Source organism: Octopus sinensis, linkage group LG3, assembly GCF_006345805.1.
Source record: "Octopus sinensis linkage group LG3, ASM634580v1, whole genome shotgun sequence".
In the NCBI taxonomy this organism is placed as follows: Eukaryota; Metazoa; Mollusca; class Cephalopoda; order Octopoda; family Octopodidae; genus Octopus; species Octopus sinensis.
In genome coordinates, this window is record NC_042999.1 from 144,182,233 (window position 1) to 144,205,293 (window position 23,061).

A 23,061-nucleotide genomic window follows, 5' to 3' on the forward strand; every position below is an offset into this window, starting at 1 on the left:
TGGTGTTATGGGCATGTTCATTGATCTCTCTCTCAACGACGCTCCACATGTCCAATGGATTGAGATCTGGGGAATTAAGAGGCCAAATGTTATGGGTTATGTGATCATGAAAATTTTCAGCCATCCATTCCTGTGCTACTAGAGCCATGTGTGATAGTGCAGAATATTACTAAAACATACATGGCCTTCCATTACATGCACTGTGTATCCAGGTCTTAACAACTATTTCCAGGACCTCAATGTAGGCGGCAGAGTTAACTCTAAGGCCTTGTGGAAAGAAGTAAGGAGGCAGCACATGTTCTTCCTTGCTGACAACCCCTAAAACAGGGGTGGGCGAACTTTTTTGATCGCGGGCCGCACAGTGCGTCTTTGGAATCTTGGCGGGCCTCATTTATAAAAATCAAGTGAAAATATTTTTAAAGGCGGTTATAGACCTATAAACACACAATTGATTGAAAGGAAATTTTGTGAAATATTCCTGGTTTAAGTGATTTAATTTATTTTTTAGAGTATCGGGTTCATGTTTTTCGGTTATTTGCTCCTATAGTTGAAATTATTACAGGAACCTCGGTTATTTTGGACAACCTGTTATTGCTTACAAATTGCCAGGAACGGAATTTTCCTAGTAAAATCTGCACTAATTGTGGACAACTACCTCTTAATATTATGGACAACCATGATGAATATTATACTTAAATTCTAGGATACCCAAAATAAAAGATTTTAAAGAGAAATAACAGTATATTAATATGAATTGATATCTGAAATTAGAAACGTCACCTGAAGCATTTATTTGAAAAACAAAGCGGCTCTGTAAATAACAATGTCAATGAGAATGATGCAGCTGACTACTGTCATTTACCAGTTTGTCAAAATTAGGTGTCAAGTTGCTTGTGCTGATTCTTAACACTGACTGAAGATTTGAGTCTGTGAGAAGTGATCGATTCTTCCCCTTGTTAATTTTCATGATGGAGAAAGTCTGCTCACATATGTAAGTTGATGCAAACAACACAAACATCTTTCTTGCAAATTTTTTTAGATTTTGAAACTTTTTTGAATGTAGAGAAGCATAAAACTCGATCAGTGGTTTACTTTCAAACATCATCTTTAAAGAATTGTCGGCTTGCAAATGAATCAGTTCTATCTGCAGTTCCTCGGTAGTTGTTTCAATGTCACAGGCAAGAGGTGAGTTAAGCAAATCGAACAGGCCTTCAACTGCCTTGAAATCAGCAAATCTTCTAATGAATTCCTTTTGTAAAGCCATCAACTGGGAACTGTACTTGTCCGATGATTCTTGTGTAACAGACTGTGCTTTCAGCAGAGGGAAGTGAATAAATTTTTGCTCATTCAGCTGCTCGGCAAAAAGTCCAAGCTTCCATTGAAAAGCTTTCACTTCCAGGTACAATTCATGAGCAAATATACCTTTGCCTTGCAGTTTTGTGTTAAGTTCACTCAGCTTCTGCATTATGTCCACAGCAAATGCAAAATCACAAACCCATTCGTCACTCCTCATTTCGTTTAAAAAGTCACAGGAGATGTCTTGCATTTTGAGAAACATAAGAATCTCTGCTTTGAGGTCCCATACTCTCTTAAGAACTTTTCCAATGCTTAACAAGCGGACATTTGTGTAGTACAGCACATCAGTAAAATCAGCCTCCACATCCTCCAAGAAACTTCGGAATTGCCTGTGTTTCAATCTCCGTGATCTTATTAAATTCACTGCACGCACCACAGGTTCGATGACATGTTTGAGTTTTAAAGATGACTTACAAAGGCTTTCTTGATGTATGATGCAGTGAAAAAACAACACACTGTGTAGTGGAAAATCTTCTTTGATTTTGTCATTCAACAACTTCACAAGGCCGGAATGTTTACTGGTGAGTGAAGGAGCTCCATCGGTTGTAATGCTGGCCAGTTTATTTAAGGTTAATCCAGACCTGATTGAACTGTTAATGACACTGTTGAACAAATCTTTTCCAGTAGTAGTGTCTTTGAGAGACTCCATAGATAACAATTCCTCTGTAATTTCAAAGTTTTCGTCAATTCCTCTGATGTAGATGAGTAACTGAGCAGTATCCTGAATATCAGTACTCTCATCTAAAGCAATAGAAAACCACTGAAATCGACCACTGGCTGTTAACAGCTGTTCATGAATATTCACGGCAATTGCATCAATGCGACGAACAATAGTTCTTCGTGACAGGGAAATGGCTTCTACTTTTGACTTAACTTCAGGACACACAACGCTGACAGCATCAACCATACAATCTTTGATAAATTCTGCTTCTGCGCATGACTTGTTTTGCTTTGCAATTTTGTTGGCCAATATAAAACTTGCCTTTGTCGCGTTCCTTTGTAAAGAGGAAGTTTTATCAAACACATTTTGCTGTTGCTTCAAACGTTTAGTCAGATCATTTGCTTTCTTTTGCAGTTCTTGTTTTGATAAATTGTGTCCAAAATTGGCGTGCTTCGTTTGAAAGTGGCGTTTCAAATTAATATTCCTTGAACACAGCAACTGTTTCAGAACAAATCAAACATTCAGCTTTCACTCCAACGTCGGTAAAGAAATACTTTTCAGTCCGATTTTCATTAAAAACACGACATTCCTCTTCAATTTTTCGCTTTTTAGATAGCTTCGAACAACTCATTTTGGGTAAATTTTATCAGACAACAAAAGCTAGTTTGAAACACTCGTGTCTGTACTAAATTCAAATAATCGATAGAGTGAATGATAACCAACCACAGCTCTGTGTCCAGAAAAAGCTGGTTCAAGCCTTTTTATTAACCTGGCCGGCTTCTTCATTGGAACGAAAGGCATCGTCCATCATGCCCTCTTCACCATCTATCACGTGATTTATTTATTTGAATGTTTCAAGCATATCGATTGGCTCGTTGTATTGCCACAATACTTGTTTCATTGTTCTATTAATTTTTGTTTTTGTAGGGTCTTACGAGAAAACACAGAAAAGATATCTTCACCCGGAAATGTGTTTTATTATGATGTCATGGGAATATTTCTCGAAATTTTTCATCGCTTCACGGTAGCTGAAAAGAGACAAACAGCGGACAATTTTGTGAAGGCGCGAAACAGTGAACTGAAATAAAATGCAAACTATTGTGAATTACCGTACAACTGAAACAGTTACGAAGTATCTGCATAGAAGTTGGGATTCATAAAAGCTCTCGGCGGGCCGCATGAAAACCTATGGCGAGCCGCATGCGGCCCGCGGGCCGTAGGTTGCCCACCCCTGCCCTAAAACCATGGCAGTTGCAGGAAATTTTGTTTGCATACCACCTGGAACTTCAGAAGGGTCTGCACATAACCATCTGTTATTTCTTCTGTTAACTTTTTTCTCGTTTGAGAAAAACCAAATCAAATCTTCTGCTGGATTTTTCAGTTTGTTTAAGAACCTTTTAGATCTGATGTAGTGATTTGCTTTTGCTTTTTCTGAAAAACTGACATTTCCTCATCATATAAGATTTATATCATGTCTTCGAGGACAACATTTCTGACTGTTCCTTCTGATATATGGAGATCTTTAGCAATTAACCTCATGGACTTTCTGGGATTGTAATCAAGGGTCTGTTGAACTTGCTAGATAAATTCAGGTGTTCTGATAATTTCAGAGCGTTTAGAATGCTTTTTATGCTTTGATACTGGTGATACGCTTCCATATTCAGTCTCTAGCTCCTTACAAACCTTGTAGACGAAAGATCTGGCAATTTATAAAAATCGAGATATTTCTAAATCGCTATGCTCAGCTTTTATAACCACAATAACAGCATGCCTCTTCCTTTCTTGAGTAAGCTGAGGGTCTGCCATTATTATTTTCTGAAACAAAGATTATATAGAGTTAGCAAAAAACGCAGCAATGACCCAAAGAAGGTATATCTTCAAATACCTTACGCACCGTGTATATATCCACATATATATATATATATATATATATAGAGAGAGAGAGAGAGAGAGAGAGGAGAGTGAGTAAGGCAGAGATGTATGTAATTATTAAAATGAAGCCCGGATCAATGGGGTCGATATAATAGAACTAAACAACCTCCTCTAAAAAAAATTGCTGGGTGTGTACCAATATCATAAAAACCACACTTATAGTGTTATCATATGGATGGATGTGTGTGTGTGCCTGCGTGTGTGTTATACTGAGATAAGCGTATCCTCGTAATATATTTATCTTAGAGATATTTCATAATTTTGTATGAGTACATCATAGTTTGTTTTAAACCAGTAAACTTCTTAAATCCGTCATCGACTTTTTGGACATTCATACTTTCATCTTCTAGTCGAAGTGTTGTTAGCGTATATTACAACTTCTTTGTATTAGGCAGAACCAATTTATGTGGTGTAGATATTGCAGCCGGGACTTGAATTTTGACCGTCAGAGTCATGAGTCATGGGCTGGGACTCCAAGTTTCATATAGCTTAGAGCTCACCAAGTCTAAATCGGGCACAGGCGAGAAACCTTAAGGGAACTTAAACGTCCAGTGTGAAATTTTCAATGAATAGTATAGCTAAACTTATTCGGTCGCTCACGTTACTAGAAGTAACAATCAAATCTCTCTCAAATCTCACTCTACTATCTTAGAGAGAGATACACTGAACAATGTAGTCATTGATATAAAAAGAAAAAAACGGATTAATCACGACTAGAACGCCGTTGTTCATAGATTTCTTCGATGACAATTGACCTGGGGCCAAACAATAACGACTTAAGGCATAGATTTAGAACTTTAAGCAGATAGTATATAGGAGGAAACACTTATGTATGAATGTAAGCATGCTTTAAAGTATGAAAAAAAAAGCATTTGTGCACATTTTCTAGATTGTATTCTTTTTCTTACTGCTTTATTTAATATCATTCTGTGAATGTTGCGCTGGTTAGAATTGCAAAGACTAAGAAAATACCTAGCATGTCTGGCAAGGCAAAAAATGGGGAAAACCAAAAAGAAGGAAAAAAAGAAAGAAATGAGAGACAGAGACAGGGAGAAAGTGGTGGAGAAAGAGTGAAACAAAGAGAAACATAGGAGAGATGGTGGGAAGATAAAAGAATTTATAGCAATTGTGCGGTGATTACGAATTTCACATTTGAGCATCATCGCCTCTCGTATTACTTTCACGCTGGTGTTGATATATTACCGATGTGGGTGTGATGAGAGTGATGATGATAGTTATGATAATGATGAGGAGGGTGGGGTGGGGGGAAGGAGGCCGACGACGACGACGACGACGATGATGATGATGATGATGATGGCGACGACGACGACGACAACAAAAATAAAAATGATGAGGTTGGAAAAAAATCCCGTCGTATTCAAGATAGGAAAGCGACACATGCTTCTGTATATATTTAATCACGATAATAGTTCCCCTTGTTATTGATAGCACAATCCCATCTAAAAGGTAAATTGTTGACCCCCTCGGACGTAAAATTCTTCACGTTTCAAAACAAAGAAACACTCAATAACATTTTTAACCTCTTTACAATTACAATTAATAGTTTTCCTTTTAAATAGTATTGCAATGATCTGAAAAGATGACACCTAATTGGAGTAAGGTCGAAAGGGTAGGGAGAATGTGGTAAACGTTCCATATTTAGTACCATAATCTTGTCTTGAGTGACTTGGACAATTGGTTGCCTTGCTTTATCGTAGATGAACGACCCCCTTTATGACTGATCAATGATGGGCACTTTTTCTGCAAATCTTTTAGCAATACTCCCACTTGACAAACAATACCGCTCATCGTTAACTGTTTTGTTTCAATGGTTGACGACGTCCTTCATATCCACCAAACACAGAACGTAACTTTCCTAACAGATTCTCCTTTTCTACTGGACTCTCCTATTTCATTGGGTGCTAACCATTGGCGTTTTCATTTGGTATGATTATAGAGAACCCACATTTCCTCATTTGTGATGATTCTGTTCAAGAAAGGTTCGGTAGCAAGTGTATTCATCATTGATTAAACTGAGAAGCAGTCAAATGATGAATTAAGACACTTTTCATAGTTTGTGAAGTTATTTTATGATCATAGTGAGACTTTAATTGAACTGTTATGCATATTCTTTTGCAGTTTCCTCAAGAGTTTCCTCAACTACGGTTTTCAGAAGTTCAGTAATGACAGAACATGACCGTCCAAAACGAGGGAAATCTGCGAGAGATAGAATCTCCCAAGTGAAACTGACCAAACCATTGTTGGCATATCTGGACACTTAAAACATCATTTCCATAATCAGAGCGAATATATGTTACTGCTTCAACTGCAAAAGAGCACCTTTTGTATTCATACAGAATGCAGTGTCTCATATGACTCTAATCTAAACTCATTTTAATGGAGTAAAATTGATACAAATTTAACCACAATGATATAAAGTAATCTGTAAAAAAAAGGAAAAGAACTTATTTGACCGTAAGTATTGAAAATGTATCCTCAATGTGATCGCGTCAAAACTGCGACGGAACTTTCTTTCCAACCAAACACACACATACACACATGCAAACGTACACAAATATATATGTCTAAATATACGTATGTATACACGAATGCATGTATGTGTGTATATGAATGTATATATGTATGCATTTATGTATGATGTATGTACGTACGTACAGACAAATAGACAGGTAGATACATACATACATACATACATACATACATACATACATACATACATACATACATACATACATACATGCATAGATAGATAGATAGATAGATAGATAGATAGATAGATAGATAGATAGATAGATAGATAGATAGATAGATAGATAGATAAATTTTAGGGATTGTTTTTGATAAAAACAATTTTACATTAAACTGAAGGATCACTCAGTACCTTTTGTAGCGTGCATATTTACTGTTGACTGTGACTTTCAAGTTTCGGCTTGCTTAACCTTCATCAGACTATGGTACATTTGGGTTCCTTTTGGCGAAGAAGAAGAAGAAGAAGAAGAAGAAGAAAGAAGAAGAAGAAGAAGAAGAAGAAGAAGAAGAAGAAGAAGAAGAAGAAGAAGAAGAAGAAGAAGAAGAAGAAAAGAAGAAGAGAGAAGAAGAAGAAGAAGAAGAAGAAGAAGAAGAAGAAGAAGAAGAAGAAGGCAATACTTAGTCATGCATAAAAAAATTTTATATGGATAATCTAAAGAGCACTGTAGCACCTCAGACAAGTCTCAAGTCTTCTGCTATGGCCTTACAAAATGCACAAAAAATACTTTTCACCCCTGCATTTAAAGCATCTCTACACTCCTGTTTGTTCACTGTCAGGTGATTCCTTTTCGCCGAATATACTATCCCTGAATCATTATCCTCTTCACTACTGTGCTTGCTGTCAGTTACTTGTATCTTTAACCGACTGACTTGCAGATTTTAATTTCTTTTGCCTGTGTACTTGTTTAGTTATAATGTTCCCAATAACTCTTTTTATCGTGTTCCATGTAGTCCCCATGCAGTATTTACATATGTAGTATACGTAACACAAATTGGAACAAGTAAATTGTTTTCTTCAATATCATAGGCGCAGGCATAGCTGTGTAGTAAGCAGCTTTCTTCCCAACCACTTAGTTCCGAGTACAGTCCCACTACGTGACTCTTTCGGCAAGTGCCTTCTACTATAGCTGTGGGCCTTGAGGGTAGATTTGCTAGACGGAAACTGAAAGAAACCCGTCGTATATATGAGTGCGTGCGTGCGTGCGTGTGTGAGTGTGTGTGTGTGTGTACGCTCGTTTATGTATATATATATGTGTGTGTTCGTGTGCGTGTGTGTGTGTATGTGTATTTGTGTCTGTGTCCTTCACCACCGCTTGATAACCGGTATTGGTTTGTTTACACCCCCGTAACCAAGCGGCTCGGTAAAAGAGAATGGTAGAATAAGTACCAGGCTTATAAAATAACTACTAAGGTCGATTTATTCGACTAAAGCCTTCAAGCGGTGTTCCAGTATGGCCATAGTCCAATGAGCAGAACATGTAAAAGATAAAAACTGAAAGATTCCGATTATTTTGTGTTTAAAAATTCTCATGGAAGAAAACATTTGTGTATGCTTGAAAACTTTTGGAACCGACTTGATATCAAAATTGTTGAAAGGTACAATCCTCGTCGGATTCTTTGTTTCTGTTGAATAGGAGATGTTTCATCCTAACTAACTCCATTTTTCTCAATCTTATTGAGTTGGGTTTAAAACCAAAACAATAATTACAAAAAGTCTAAATATGATTATTATATATATATATATATATATATTGGTTTGTTTACACCCCCGTAACTAATAAGCGGACAGCTTTTTTCTTATTTTTATAAGAATGCCATATTAGTATGGCGATAACTATTATTTTCCGGGAACGCTGCCGCTGTTCTCTTTTAGAGAGACTTAGTTATTTTAATATTTCTATTATTGAAAACAAGTGGATGTATTCCACCGAAACTAGGTAAATAAAACCATCGAACAGAGATTGTCGGAAGCGACACCTACTGGCTGGCTACGCTGCATTGAAAAGGGGCAATACCCCGAAACGCGTCTGTAGCTGCCGGTCAAGTAGTGTGGAGCGACTGACCTCCCTTGTTCGAAGGTTATATGGATACAGTTTGTGTATCAAATAACTAACTTAAGGCGATGGCCTCATGGAGCTAATAAGCGGACAGCTTTTTTCTTATTTTTATAAGAATGCCATATTAGTATGGCGATAACTATTATTTTCCGGGAACGCTGCCGCTGTTCTCTTTTAGAGAGACTTAGTTATTTTAATATTTCTATTATGTATATATTTATATTTATACGGAAGTGGATGGCAGAATCAGTACGGCATAAAACAAGATATTTGTTATTTGATTACCTCTTTTAACGTTTTTCGAAATTACAATCCTGTCCAAGTCGACATTACTTTTCATTCTTGGAGTTCAGTAAAACAAGCGCTACCCTAGAAAACGGTACAGCAGCAGTCAGATGATTAAAATCAGAAATAACAGTTTACGTCTAACACTTCGTGGTGAAAGATATAATGAGAGCAAGTTGGTCGATGTTTATCAAATTATGACTACATTCCAGTAGGTAAAAGAATGTATATATCTACATCTAATTCAGAGAGCATTGACAAGTATAGCAAATCTGAAGATAGTCTTAGGAGATTCTGATCTCTTTAGTCTGATTCCTATTAACATAAGGTTATTATCACTTGCTTTAACTCAGGGCAATCTTTACAATAAGACTAAGTATAAGATACATATATATGATAAGGTAAACTCTCAGACAGTTTCAATAATCCCCATCGCCAATTCTCACACATATATTGACGAGCCAACGATGGATTTTCTGAGTAGTCGCTCGGCTCACTAGAAATAGCAGCCAATTCTCTCTCAAAACAAACTTTACAGTTTAATTAAAGAAAGAAGGCATTATATAATTTGATCCTATATACTTCTAGAAAACAGGGCGATTGCCACTGGAATGCTCTGAATCATAATTTTGTGAGATCAGGTAGCAACACTAAATATTGCTTTCTTTTGACAAGGCCTTTAATTAAAAGAATGAAAATGAACGATGTTGTAATATTCATGTACGATATCAATACCTTCAAAGTTAAAGTAACAAAGAGATCGAACACAGCTAAACGCTGGAAAAATGGTTGAAATGGAGTTCAATAAGCAGATACATATTCCTAAGATGTATGCCATCCAGAACATGAATGTGTATGCGCGCGCGTGTGATAGTGAGTGAGTGTAGTGATTATATGAATACTAATTTATGACCTGTTCAGAAGTTAACGGTAATAATTTTTGTCATTAAGATGTAACCCAGTCTTAGTAGTGCATTATCAGCTGTATAACGTATATATAGGCATCTTGGGAAATAATGGAAAGTGGTAAGGCCTGATATTTATAAAAAGAGAAACAGCTTTTAGCAGTTATTGTTGTTCAACTCCGTATTATAGAAAGTGAACAAAACTTCAGCCATCATTTTGTTTTCATATATAATAATCTGGTGTCGCATTGTCCAACTTATCGTTCTTGTTTTAAAACTGTTGGATCTGATTTGAGGGTGATTTGGTAACAGTTTTTAATAAATCGAGCAACAGCGTAGATACTCCGAGCAATCTTTTCTTTGAATGATGCAGTGGGTATGAGTGACATTCAGATAAGTTTAACTTAGATATGTAATCAGACAGTTTATCTGTTTATCAGTTAAGGAATCCGTCAGCTGCCTGCCTAAATGATGAATTATCCGCCTGTATGTCCGTCAGTCGGATATTCTGTAAGTACGTCGGATAAACACCGCCTAGATTACATACTCTTTTCTCTTTTAATCTTTTACTTGTTTCAGTCATTTGACTGCGGCCATGCTGGAGCACCGCCTTTAGTCGAGCAAATCGACCCCAGGAGTTATTCTTTGTAAGCCTAGTACTTATTCTATCGGTCTCTTGTGCCGAACCGCTAAGTTACAGGGACGTAAACACACTAGCATCGGTTGTCAAGCGATGTTGGGGAACAAACACAGACACACAAACACACACATATGCATACATATATATATATATATATATATATATATATATATATATATATATATATATATATATATACGACGCGCTTCTTTCAGTTTCCGTCAACCAAATCCACTCCCACGGCTTTGGTCGGCCCGAGGCTTTAGTAGAAGGCACTTGCCCAAGGTGCCACGCAGTGGGAGTGAACTCGAAACCATGTGGTTGGTAAGCAAGCTACTTACCACACAGCTACTCCTGCGCCTATTGTGTACAAAGTCGTACACAATGATAGCTGAGTCAACTACATTTATCGTACAACACACTAATTCAGCTGGTACTTAGAGATAAATTAGATCAGTAATGAGAACATATACATCCATAACTACATATAATTTTGCATACGCACGCACACATACACACACGAACACATACACGTACGCATGCACATACACACACATACACACGCGCACACACACACACACACACACACACATACACACACATGCACACACACACACACACTTGCAGGCACGCACACATGACCAAGAGAAATTTTGCAAGAAAGAGCCTCCTTCTCACAAAATTTATGGGGCTGTACGTTTTTGTGGCTTTTTTGTTGCATCTTTATATATTTACTTAATTGAGAGTAAACCATATTACAGTAGTCCTTCTCTATGCTTCTTTGGCTTTTAATAGACGGCATGAGAGGCATTGATTATTGAGGTCGACTAAAAAAAACTCATTCTCTACTCTCTCCAACGTTGCCGGGAGCACTACATCATTTGTGTTATGTGGAAAATATTCCATCAATATTGCATAAATGGTGTTGGCATGAATTTTAAAATCCATCCAAGACTTGGCCCCTGTGCTATCCGCCGACTACAAAAATCGAACTCGGTACATATAGCAACATTACGTCACAATTACTTTACGTCAACCGGTCCAGCTCTCTTTAATACCATACCAAAATACGTCAAAACAGAAACGGATCCCATAAAATTCAAATGTTCATTGGACAAATTTCTTCAAACAATCCCTGACCAACCTTCTACACCCGGATATATCTCCAACAATAATAAATCTTTGCTAGAGTGAGCCATGGTGCCCCATATATGACTAAAAGACTTCACCAGGTGGTGCTATTAAATTAGATGTAGCCTGGGCCTATACTGGCCGAAACCTAACAAAGTTATCAAAATTGATTTCTGCCAGAAGTGTTATAGCCCTGGACAATAAAGGAACTTTTAGCAGCTGCACACAACAAATTCTGCTCCAAGGAGATAATTAGAAACTACTATGTGGTTACAAGATATATATTAACAAACGAAGCATCAAAGTCTTATTATTCTAATTAGTTACTTAACAATGCTTATATCTCATAAGGCTCGATGCTTCGTCCATTTCTGTTTCACATTTTCATAAAGACCTATGGAAATGAGATGTGGCTACCACAACGTTTGTACCACTATGCTCTGATGCTGATAGCGACCGCGCAGTAACCAACTTTGAGAAGATTAAAATATTGATGAATGACAAAACGGCATAAAGTAATGATTTTATCAGGGATAAAATCATCAAACCTTCAGTTTTGCTTTGCGAATTATACGCTTTGAAAAAGTAGCTTGAAATTCTGTTTGTAACTATATACGTTAGCTGGTGGTAGCAAAGCATCTTTCGGTCATATGTTGCTGAGCAGCATAGAGGTGACGTAAATTGCATAGAGCAGCATAGAGTGCGACGCAAATTGCAAGCAAGCTGGATACAGAAACAAAAGCAACTATGCATAGATTGCATATCTGAAGCATCATGAAATAACGTCTGTCTATCTCAGATAAATGATTCACATATACTTAGCCATCGTAACTCATTCCCCTCACGCCGTACCTCCAAAAAAGAAAACTATTCTCAGGATGAACGCAGCTAATGGAAGACTACCAAAACACTCAACATCAACAAACTATATCACAAGGGACAATTTACTGCAACAAGTGTACTCAATAAAATACGCACAGGCTACAACCAATATAAATTCAGGTTTTGCTACAGAATTAAATACATCGTTGAACAGATAAGTACTTTCACACGTGCGTACACTAACTCGACACCTATTGCCAAGACCCAAAGATTAGAAATGAACGTTCTGCACTAGATTATCAAACATATGGAGCACTCTTCTTTTCAGAATAAGCAATCGGAACGATCTCACCCGACGAAATGCAAACATTCCAGAGCAAAATATACCAAATCCTGTTACTCTCGTTCGAAACAATGAACTAAAGTGATAACTGACCTGTTCGAGCTACTTCCACATGACATAGCAATTAAGGTTATGGTGTGTGTGTGTGTGGTGTGTGTGTGTGTGTGTGTGTGTGTGTGTGTGTGTGTGTGTGTGTGCGTGCGTGTCACGAGTGTGCGTGCGCGCGCCTGTGTATACGTACGTGTGCGCGATCATGTATGTCCACACATATATGTACATTTATATATTTATATATATATATATATATAATTATATATGTACTTGTATCTATAGATACATACATACACACACACACGCAGACACACATACACGCACATACACTCACACACAGAGTGAAAGAGATCAACAAGGAAACGCGAATGAATTTAGTTTATTTTTTTTATACTTACGGGTGAATTAGGCCTGAGCGGTGAACATGCTTACGTTCCTATAAAAACAGTGTATGAATGTAGATATTCAAATACACAGAGCTAACAGCATAAATGGTATCTCCTTTTCTTATTTAGGTTTGCCTTTGTATAGCTGCACAACAGCAGTTTAGAGATAGGCAAACAACATTTCTATATATACAAACACATACACATTCATTTGCACTTACACACACGCACGCGCATACAGACGCACAGACACAAATATACATATACATATGTGTGTGTAGGTATATATGAGTGTACATGTAACTATGTTTTATATGAATAACGTGTCATCACCACCATGTTATACATACATACATACACACATATATACATACATACATACATACATACATACATACATACATACATATATACATACATACATATATACATGCATGCATGCATGCATGCATGCATGATGCATACGTGCATACATACATACATCTTGAGAAATTAGGCTTCACAAAACCAGAAAGGAAAAAGCTAATCCGAAGACTACAGATCCAATCCATCACTGGAACTGTAAAAATCTGTAAAACTTTCCAGAAGTTTATCATTTAGATATATACGAGCATGTCTAGATATGCAACTATATGCATGAGAATACATACATAAAGCATACAAATCTGTACATACATACATACATACATACATACATACATACATACATACATACATACATACATACACACGCACATACATACATACATACATACATACATACATACATACATACATACATACATACATGCATGCATGCATGCATGCATACATACATACATACATACATACATACATACATACATACATACATACATACATGCGTACATATAATAGATACACGCAAAAATACCCTGTTGTTGATGTTAAAATCCCAATGAAGGCTCCTTGGATCTAAGTTAGAAACCGGTTCTTTTTCTATTGGCAAGAAATCTTGAAATAAACTGAATAATGACGTACATACATACATACAACATCCCAATAAAAACATCAATTCGGTGCAAACATAACAGGCTTAATATTGTTCTGTGGGACAAGGAACCAAAGCCATGCTCTGTTGTAGAGGTCAACTGTCCAGGAAGATGTGAGCGTACAATCAAAAATTCAAGTTAAAGAGAACATTTAAGGCGAATTAATGCGGAACTTTCAACTCTTGTATCCTGACTATGAATTCTCATTCGTACCTATCATCATTAGGTCAAGTACCAAACTATTTGCACAAAAACCTAGAAATGCTTGGTTTTCACTCAAAGAAAAATCATACATATAAACTTCACTCTCAACTGGCACCTCGTTACGACGACGGGGGTTCAACAGAACAGCCTGCTCGTGAAATTAACGTGCAAGTAGTTAAGCGCTCCACAAACACACGTAACCTTAATGTAGTTCTCGGGGAGATCCAGCGTTACAAAATATGATAAGGTTGGCCCTTTGCATTACAGGTACAACTTATTTTTGCTGAGTGGATCGAAGTAACGTGCTCATGGACACAACATGCCATCAGGATCTTACGATCGTAAACCGAACACCATAACCACTAAGCCACGCACCTTCACAAGCTTCGCTCAAGTGGTACACAGAGTATAAGCGCAGTGATTCATCATCTAAGGAAAAAATACATACAATATATATTGAGTAACTTTTCTCCAGTTTGTACATCCAAATATACATATACACACATACGCAAGCATCAACAAAAGCACATATGTGTTTATGCGTGTGTGTTTGTGTGTGTGTTTTGGGGGGGTGCATAAACACAGACACACACACACACACACATACACACACACATACCTACGTACGTACATACATACATACATACATACATACATACATACATACATACATACATACATACATACATGCACTGAACAAAAATTACGTGGGGTAGTGATAAGTATTTCATATAAAACAGGTAATTCGAAACAACATGATGTTTGGAATTGGAGATAAATGACAATGATGATGGCGATGTTAATGGTAGTAGTGATGATGATGATGATGATGATGAGGAGGAGGAGGAGGAGAGGAGGAGGAGGAGGAGGAGGAGGAGGAAGAGTGGAGGTGAGAGAGGTACATTTTGTGGAGGTGGTGGTACCGCTTGTATTGTTTGTGATGGGAGTGAACGAATGTAGGAGTGTTGGTGGTGATGGTGCTGTTGATATTAACAAGAGGCCAGAGAAATTCGTTGCTAAAGTTGAACTGATGTTATCCCAGCTGTAAGATATCTTTGTGTTAAGAGGAATGTATGTGTGGGTAGGTGGGAGCGCGCACGCATATGTATGCGAGCATGTATACATACAAAAATACATACATTTATACTTACATGCATATGTATGTATGAATGTATGTACGTACATATATGTATGCGTTTGTGTGAGTGAGGTGTCTGTGCATAGGTAAAGTATGCCCGAACGTGTATGTGTGCATAAATGGGCGAGACAAAACATTTTCTCACTTCTACGGAACAAATGTATATAGATACATACATACATATATATATATATATATATATATATATATATATATGTATGTATGTATGTATATATATGTATACACACACACACACACACACACATATATATATATATATATATATATATATATATATATATATATATATATATACATATATATATATATATATATATATATATATAATATATATATATATATGTATATATATATATATATATATATATATATTATATATATATATATGTATATATATATACCATGTGTACATATATGTATACACATATAACACGTATAAATAAACATTATACAAATATATGATTGTATATATATGTGTATATGTATGCGCGATCACTCATACACCCATACACAGAATAAGGATAGACAGACAGACAGGCAAACAGACTGACAGACACACAGATAGATAGATAGATAGATAGATAGATAGATAGATAGATAGATAGATAGATAGATAGATAGATAGATAGATAGATAGATAGATAGATAGATAGAATTTCTATTTAGTCATTTTATCTGTTAACGTAAGAGATATGTGATTTAGAATAAAGAGAGTCTTCACCATGTCAATATTTATACTTTTGATGTGGAATTTTGTCAGAAGATCCTTGGAATAAACAATTTTCTGCTATGAAAATATTGAATAATATATATTACCTTAACTTCTTTTGTCCTAATTTCATATTCAACCAAAAAGGAGACGTTACATTCATTTGCTCCATTGTATGTAGAAGAATGTACTGCATTACACTTTAATATTGATTCATGCGATGGCAACTCCGATACACTTACCGTATTTAGATATTCTGTTTTCGAAGCGACGTCTTGATTTGAACATTTACGATAACTGAACAATACCTTTTGATCTCCTGTATTCTTCAGAATCACTTCATTGATTAAATCAATATCAGTATCTTAGAAAATTAAAATTCACATTTTAGAAAATGCTCAAGGTTTGATAACTTTATTATGGACTGTAGACTCCGACGACTTACCAACGATGTCTCATTTTTCTGGGATCTTATTTTCTTTCTTTGTTTCTTCATGTTCAGTGGCACCCCATACACAAAATGAAACTGTTGATTTCAATGTGCTGCTTTTATCCCGCTGAATTTTCTGGATATAATTTAAACCACGTGTTTTCACATGAATTATTAAAATTATTGCTAATATTTGTCTTTTATACATATATATATATATATATATATATATATATATATAATATATATAGCAGAACCAGCTCTACTATAATAAATATTATTAAATACATATATTAATGTATATGCTTTGTGTATTTTCCGGTGGCTGCAATGGTTGCAGAGTATGTAACTCTCAAGACACTGGTGCTAAAAACACCTTAGAGTCATGGACTGACCTTCAGTCCCATTTGGGATTGATGGACATCGATGTTTCGCCATTTTTGTGCCTTCTCAACACCACGCACCTGCCTAGTTTGAAAGCAAATTTTCTCTTAGTTATGCAATTTCTGAGCATACCAGCTCATGATTTTACAATCCATGTGTATATAAGTTGTTGGACTGGTTAGGTGACTTACCTTCAACCTAAGCGGGTATGTGGTGCTGAAAGCCATGAAAATGACGAAACATTGATGCTCATCAATCCCAAATGGGATGGAATTTGAGTCATCCCGTCTGCTCACGACTCTAAAGTGTCTTTAACACCGGCGTCTTGAGAGTTATATACTCCGCCACGCCATTGCAGTCACCGGAAAATACACAAATTATATACATTAGTATACTCTCTTTTACTTGTTTCAGTCATTTGACTGCGGCCATGCTGGAGCACCGCCTTTAGTCGAGCAAATCGACCCCGGGACTTATTCTTTGTAAGCCCAGTACTTATTCTATCGGTCTCTTTTGCCGAACCGCTAAGTTACGGGGACGTAAACACACCAGCATCGGTTGTCAAGCAATGTTGGGGGGGGGACAAACACAGACACACAAACATATGCACACACATACATATATATATACATATATACGATAGGATTCTTTCAGTTTCCGTCTACCAAATCCACTCACAAGGCATTGGTCGGCCCGGGGCTAAAGCAGAAGATGCCACGCAGTGGGACTGAACCCGGAACCATGTGGTTGGTAAGCAAGCTACTTACCACACAGCCACTCCTGCGCCTATTTTATAATAATAATAATAATAATAATAATAATAATAACAATATTACATACATACATACATACATGCATACATACATACATACATACATACATACATAGACAGTTTTCGTGAGATCTATTAACATTCTAACCAATACTTCTCGGAGGAAGCCTGAGACACGGGCAATTCACCTCAGTGATTAACATCAGTTTTAGTAATTATAAACAACTTTTTCACTCTATAAAGCGCCATTAAATGGAATGAATTAAAAGCTTCGTGCGGGCTGAGCTATTTCTCCTGGTGAAACTCGCCAAATATCTATAGCAAATGAAGAATATTAGTCCTATTTATCCAGGAATCAGAGAAATTGTAACTGTGAAGTTCTTGTCTATTTTAGGTGTATTCGCTAATATAACAGATTTCTTCATAGAAGTATAGTCTAACCAGTATTTGTTCGGCTCAAGATGATTGAGTATAAGGATTTTGAGTGAACAAACACTGTGTAGAGGGGATTACAAACTTCTTTATGGAAGACAAAACAGTTACGTGAGAGCTAACATATTTAACATAAGTATTTAAAGTGTTTAGCTAACAATATTCACCATGTTATATACTACTAAACAACAAATGTGTATATTTGTGCGTGTGCGTGTACGTGTATATGTGCTATTAAAGTAAACTCAGACACATCCTTTAAAGTAAACATAATGAACCTATTAAAGAACAATTGGAATTATAAAATGTATTTGATAAACATTATTACAATAACTTCTGATAAATATAATTAAAATATTACGTTTCATCTGGACTGAGCCAAATTGCGTTTATATTTCCCTTTACAGGAACGCTGTACATTTCGACCCTCTTTTTCAGCAATTTTACTTTTATTTTCGGTTTTATTTTACATATTTTATAATAATAATAATAATAATGAAATTATTGTATACAGTGCTCAGGTGCACCACAACTTGTCAGAAAGTGCATATAAAGTACATGCAGTAATGTAGAAATGTCTGGAAAGTGAACATGCTTGTGTGTGTATGGAGGGGAGAAAATCAAGTGTAGTGTTGGCGAATCTCAGGAAGCATGGAAGTCTTGAAGGATGCAGTGCTCCGACAACTAACAACCGATGCCGGCAGTTTGTTCCACGCTTCAGCAACTCTCAGCGTGAAAAAATGTTTCCTGAAGTCATGGGAGCTGTGCTGTTTTCTTACTTTGTAAATATGTCCACGGGTGTTAGATGGGTGGAGTTTGAAGAGGTGCTCAGTGTTATTGTTTGTGCGATGGTTGATAATTTTATGGGTGTCTGCCAGGTCAGCTGCCAGACGTCGGAGTTTCAATGTGTCCATGCCCAGGGAAGTAAGGCGTTCGGGATATGGCAAATGCCTGATGGAGGGTATTCTTTTGGTTGACGTTGATTTTTAATATGTGTATGTGTGTGTGTGTGTGTTAAGAAGTAAAAATTGTTATTGCATTTATTGATGTATTATTTATTTTGTAATGTTTGTGTGGTTTTGTCGATTATAATGATCTTTGTACTTACATGAAACGTTTAGAGTGACGTCAGTCAAAACAAATTTTGTCTTTGAAACGAGTTCTATGTGAATTCGATTTACTATTGACAAGTTCCCGAAAAGTTTGATTCTATTCACACCTTCGATTAAAAAATACGTATTGTTAAGTATTAAGTCTGATTTAGAGACTTTAATGAAGAAGGTTATATCGTCTGTTTTATTTATTTCAAAATGGAAAATAATATCTTGTGGATTAGTTATTTTAATTTGGACGGTACTGTAATTTCTAGAACTTGCTTGAATCATTATAGCAGATATGCAAAATGAAGGATTGTATGAAAAAAGAGGTGTTTTACCGTCACCAACTTTTATATTCGAAAGTGTTTTATTTGTATTCAATAAATAAATATCGTTCGTCAGTATACAAGTTTTGACACCCACCTGTTGAAAAGCCATTCTAAAAGGGTTAACATCAAGACCAATATAATAAGCAGCGCGAATAACATCACAAGCTCCGGTTGAAAAATCCGATGTTGGATGCCAATACAAACGATTGGCTAACATAAATGCGTGATAGGCATCTTTGATTGGAATTCTATAATCCTGGACCACGTAGTAGAATGCTTTGTTATAAATACCACAACCAAAATGAGGGTCTAAGCTTTCGGTGTAATTATCGTAATGGTTCACAGACAGTTTATCCTTTGAGGGATCATCCAAAGATCTAAATCCTCTATCATCAGATTTTGTTATATACTTCCCTATTGACCAGTCATTTTGTCCGAGATAAGCTTCCAGAGTTTCACCTGTTATGTCAGAGAATGATTCGTCCATAGAGCCAGACTGTCCGAAATTCAAAAGACAGGAATGTTGTTCGGTGAAGCCATGTGCCACTTCATGACCTATGATATCAGCCACTGTATAAGGATAAGAAAACTCTCCTCCGTTACCAAAATTGCATTGCTTTCCGTCCCAGAATGCATTGTCAATATCATAATATACTCCAATTATTAATTTGTTCCGTAAAATTTTAGTCCCGTACCAGGAAAGAAACATATCGAAAAGAGCACTGCCGTAATACAGAGCATCACGGGCAGGAGAATTAGCTCCATTAACTGAATCATCAAAATTATCGAAGCATTTATAGCTGACTACATTGTCAGTATCCCTATAGGTTGGACGTCCACTAAAATTGAGAACTTTTACATATTGGTTCTCCAGAAAACAGGTATTCCCTTGATTTCTCTTTACAAAAATTTTCCGATTGTCTCTGCTGTAAACAAACGTTCCACTTTTCTCATTACCACCGTGACCAGTGAGTAAATGGGTAGCAAAAGTATCAAGTTTCGACCATTGTAACAAAATATCTCCGGTATGAGCGCTTATAAGAAACGCCGGTCGCTTAACCACTTCATCAGTATATATTAGGTAATCAATTTCGTAGATCAAACTTACATCGCCGAAATCATCAACGTAAACTTTTCTGTGCGAATTATAGTTGTAAATGTTCTTTTTAAACTGACCGTGCCCAGCCGAGATGATTGCAATATCTAAAGCTTCTTCCTTGGTTAATGTCGCCGATAATAATTTATCCCAGTGATGATAGGTACTCAGCCCCTGGATAACAAAACCGCTTGCCAAACCGGTTAGTTCACCATTAGATTCGATTACGACCGAAAGTGTTCCATCGTAGATAGGAATATCTTTGTACAATTGTCGCAACTTTAAGATCCGAAGTCCTTGGCTCGTGTTAAATTGATCAATAACATCGAAACTGTTCGGTGGCACAAGACCAAAGAGATCTGTGAGTGCAGTTGCTTTATTCAGCCGGTAATTGTATTGTAATTGTTCTTTAACATTAATACGGTTCAAACGTCGCCCAACGGGTCTCGGCATAAGAACTGTAGAGACAAAATAAAGAATTAAAATAAGCAAAGTATATATTCATGCATTTCCATGTGTACACACGCACACGCGTGCGCACATACACACACACACACAAACACATTTAATTTCAGTGCAGTTCAAGTATGGGGACATGAAATCCTAAGTAACTGTAGAGGAGTGTAAGCTGTAGTTATAACCCAACCAGCCAATTTTATTATGATTTACATTATGTTACTCATTCTTCTGAATGAAACGTAAGAGAGTGCAGTAAAATAATTTTATACACAATTTCACCTGTTTCATTTTGTTCTCTCTCTCTTTCTCTCTCTCTCTCTCTCTCTCTTTCTTTCTCTCTCTCTCTCTCTCTCTCTCTTTCTGTCTCGCTATATATATATAGAGAGAGAGACACACATACATTCAACACATATACGTGTGGGTGTGGGTGTGTGGGTGTGCATATGTTTATAGGTTTTTTTTTCTATATCCTTTTCTACTCTAGGCACAAGGCCCGAAATTTGGGGGGAGGGGGTCAGTCAATTAGATCGACCTCAGTACACAACTGGTACTTAATTTATCGACCCCGAAAGGATGACAAGCAAAGTCGACCTCGGCGGAATTTGAACTCAGAACGTAAAGACAGACGAAAAACCGATAAGAATTTCGCCCGGCGTGCTAACCTTTATGACTAAGCTCAGAATGCCTCGGTTTGTTTGTTACTGAGGAGACTAGACGAGGTGAAACATTAACATATATTCACGCGCATATGTATGTACATATGTATATATATATGTAGGTACGTATTTTGTATATATTATCACGTTTTTGCTTTTCCATAAATTTGTTAAATGCGCATACAGACATTTAGCGCTCTTCATTTATCATTGTCATTAGTGACAAGGTTCATTATAGTTCAGATGCTGCGAATAGATCAATCTGCGATATTATCCTACCATCTTCGTTTAGTTAACCTACGATTTCTTCTGTCTTTAACTAGTCTCTTAAGACATTCTGTTGAGAGGACTTAGTGGAGATTTAATATACCCTAAGAGTTTTAAGATTTTTAGATCATAAATATATTTATATATATATATATATATATATATATCATTAAGATCTAAAATTTATATAAACATATGCACTCGGGGAAGTCAAAAGTTATCCGTACTTTTACCGTTGGCTACACTGCCTTCAGCGCTCGCGGGCGAAGAAGTTGGTATTCTTGTGTTTCTGTAACCGAGGTTTGACCTTGATCGCTCCAGTTTTCTTTCTTGTGTTACAGAGTAAACAAGACCAGACCGCTGGCAGTGTGCAACAATGAAGAACAGAGATCAGTGACCTGATTTTTCTGGTCTGAAACTGTGTCAGGAACTGAAATTCATTGTAATTTAGCGCTCTACCGCGTGGAACTGTGTATGAGAGGATCGAGAAGTTTAAAAACGATCGAACAAACGTGAAGCACGAAGAGGGAGCAGAATAACCATCAACCTCCACCATTGATGTGAAGATTCAACAAGCTCGAGTGATGGTTCAGTCAAAACAACGAATAGTTATCGATGTTATGTTCTCTGCAAGTAAGTTATAGTTCTGCATTCGAAATCCTTCGTGACAAACTTCGCTTACGTAAAATATATGCGAGATGGGTACCTAGTGAGCTTACTAAAGCACATAAGTGCAATTGTGTGGAGATCTGTCAATGCCTACGTGACTGCTACAACGATGAAGTCGAAGCTCTTTTGAAGAGAATAGTTACAGAAGATACAACCTGGGCCCCATCACTTTGAGCCAGAATCCAAAAGTCAGAGTATAAAGCGGATACACCCGGAATCGCCCACGAAAAAGAAATTCAAGGCTCAACCTTCCATAGGAAAAGTTATGC

General features: G+C 36.7%; 2 protein-coding genes across 2 annotated transcripts in view; both read right to left on the reverse strand.

Annotated features, from left to right (window-relative positions):
* Window positions 1–826: 826 nt before the first annotated feature.
* Window positions 827–17,069, reverse strand: LOC118762695 (general transcription factor II-I repeat domain-containing protein 2A-like). The gene is made up of 3 exons (XM_036501674.1): window positions 17,027–17,069; window positions 16,444–16,565; window positions 827–2,515 (listed from the first exon to the last, which is right to left on the reverse strand). The coding sequence occupies exons 1-3, from the start codon at window positions 17,067–17,069 to the stop codon at window positions 827–829; spliced, it is 1,854 nt and encodes a 617-aa protein (XP_036357567.1).
* Window positions 17,070–19,120: 2,051 nt separating this feature from the next.
* The window catches only part of LOC118762620 (elastase-like), a 7,309-nt gene continuing 3,368 nt past the window's right edge, over window positions 19,121–23,061 (reverse strand). Inside the window, exon 2 of the mRNA XM_036501451.1 lies at window positions 19,121–21,199. Within this exon, the coding sequence (XP_036357344.1) occupies window positions 19,275–21,199 (1,925 nt within the window). The 3' untranslated portion in view covers window positions 19,121–19,274. The remainder of the gene's footprint in view (window positions 21,200–23,061) is intronic.

Excerpts from the sequence above, each read along its gene's own strand:
- LOC118762695 (XM_036501674.1), bottom strand. The coding sequence starts at position 17,069 with ATGGCGAAACATCGATGTCCATCAATCCCAAATGGGACTGAAG. Across the intron at positions 16,566-17,026 it reads AATCCCAAATGGGACTGAAG|ATACTGATATTGATTTAATC; the intron begins GTCAGTCCATGA and ends TAATTTTCTAAG. Across the intron at positions 2,516-16,443 it reads AAACAGAATATCTAAATACG|TTGCTGTGTTCAAGGAATAT; the intron begins GTAAGTGTATCG and ends GTTCTGAAACAG.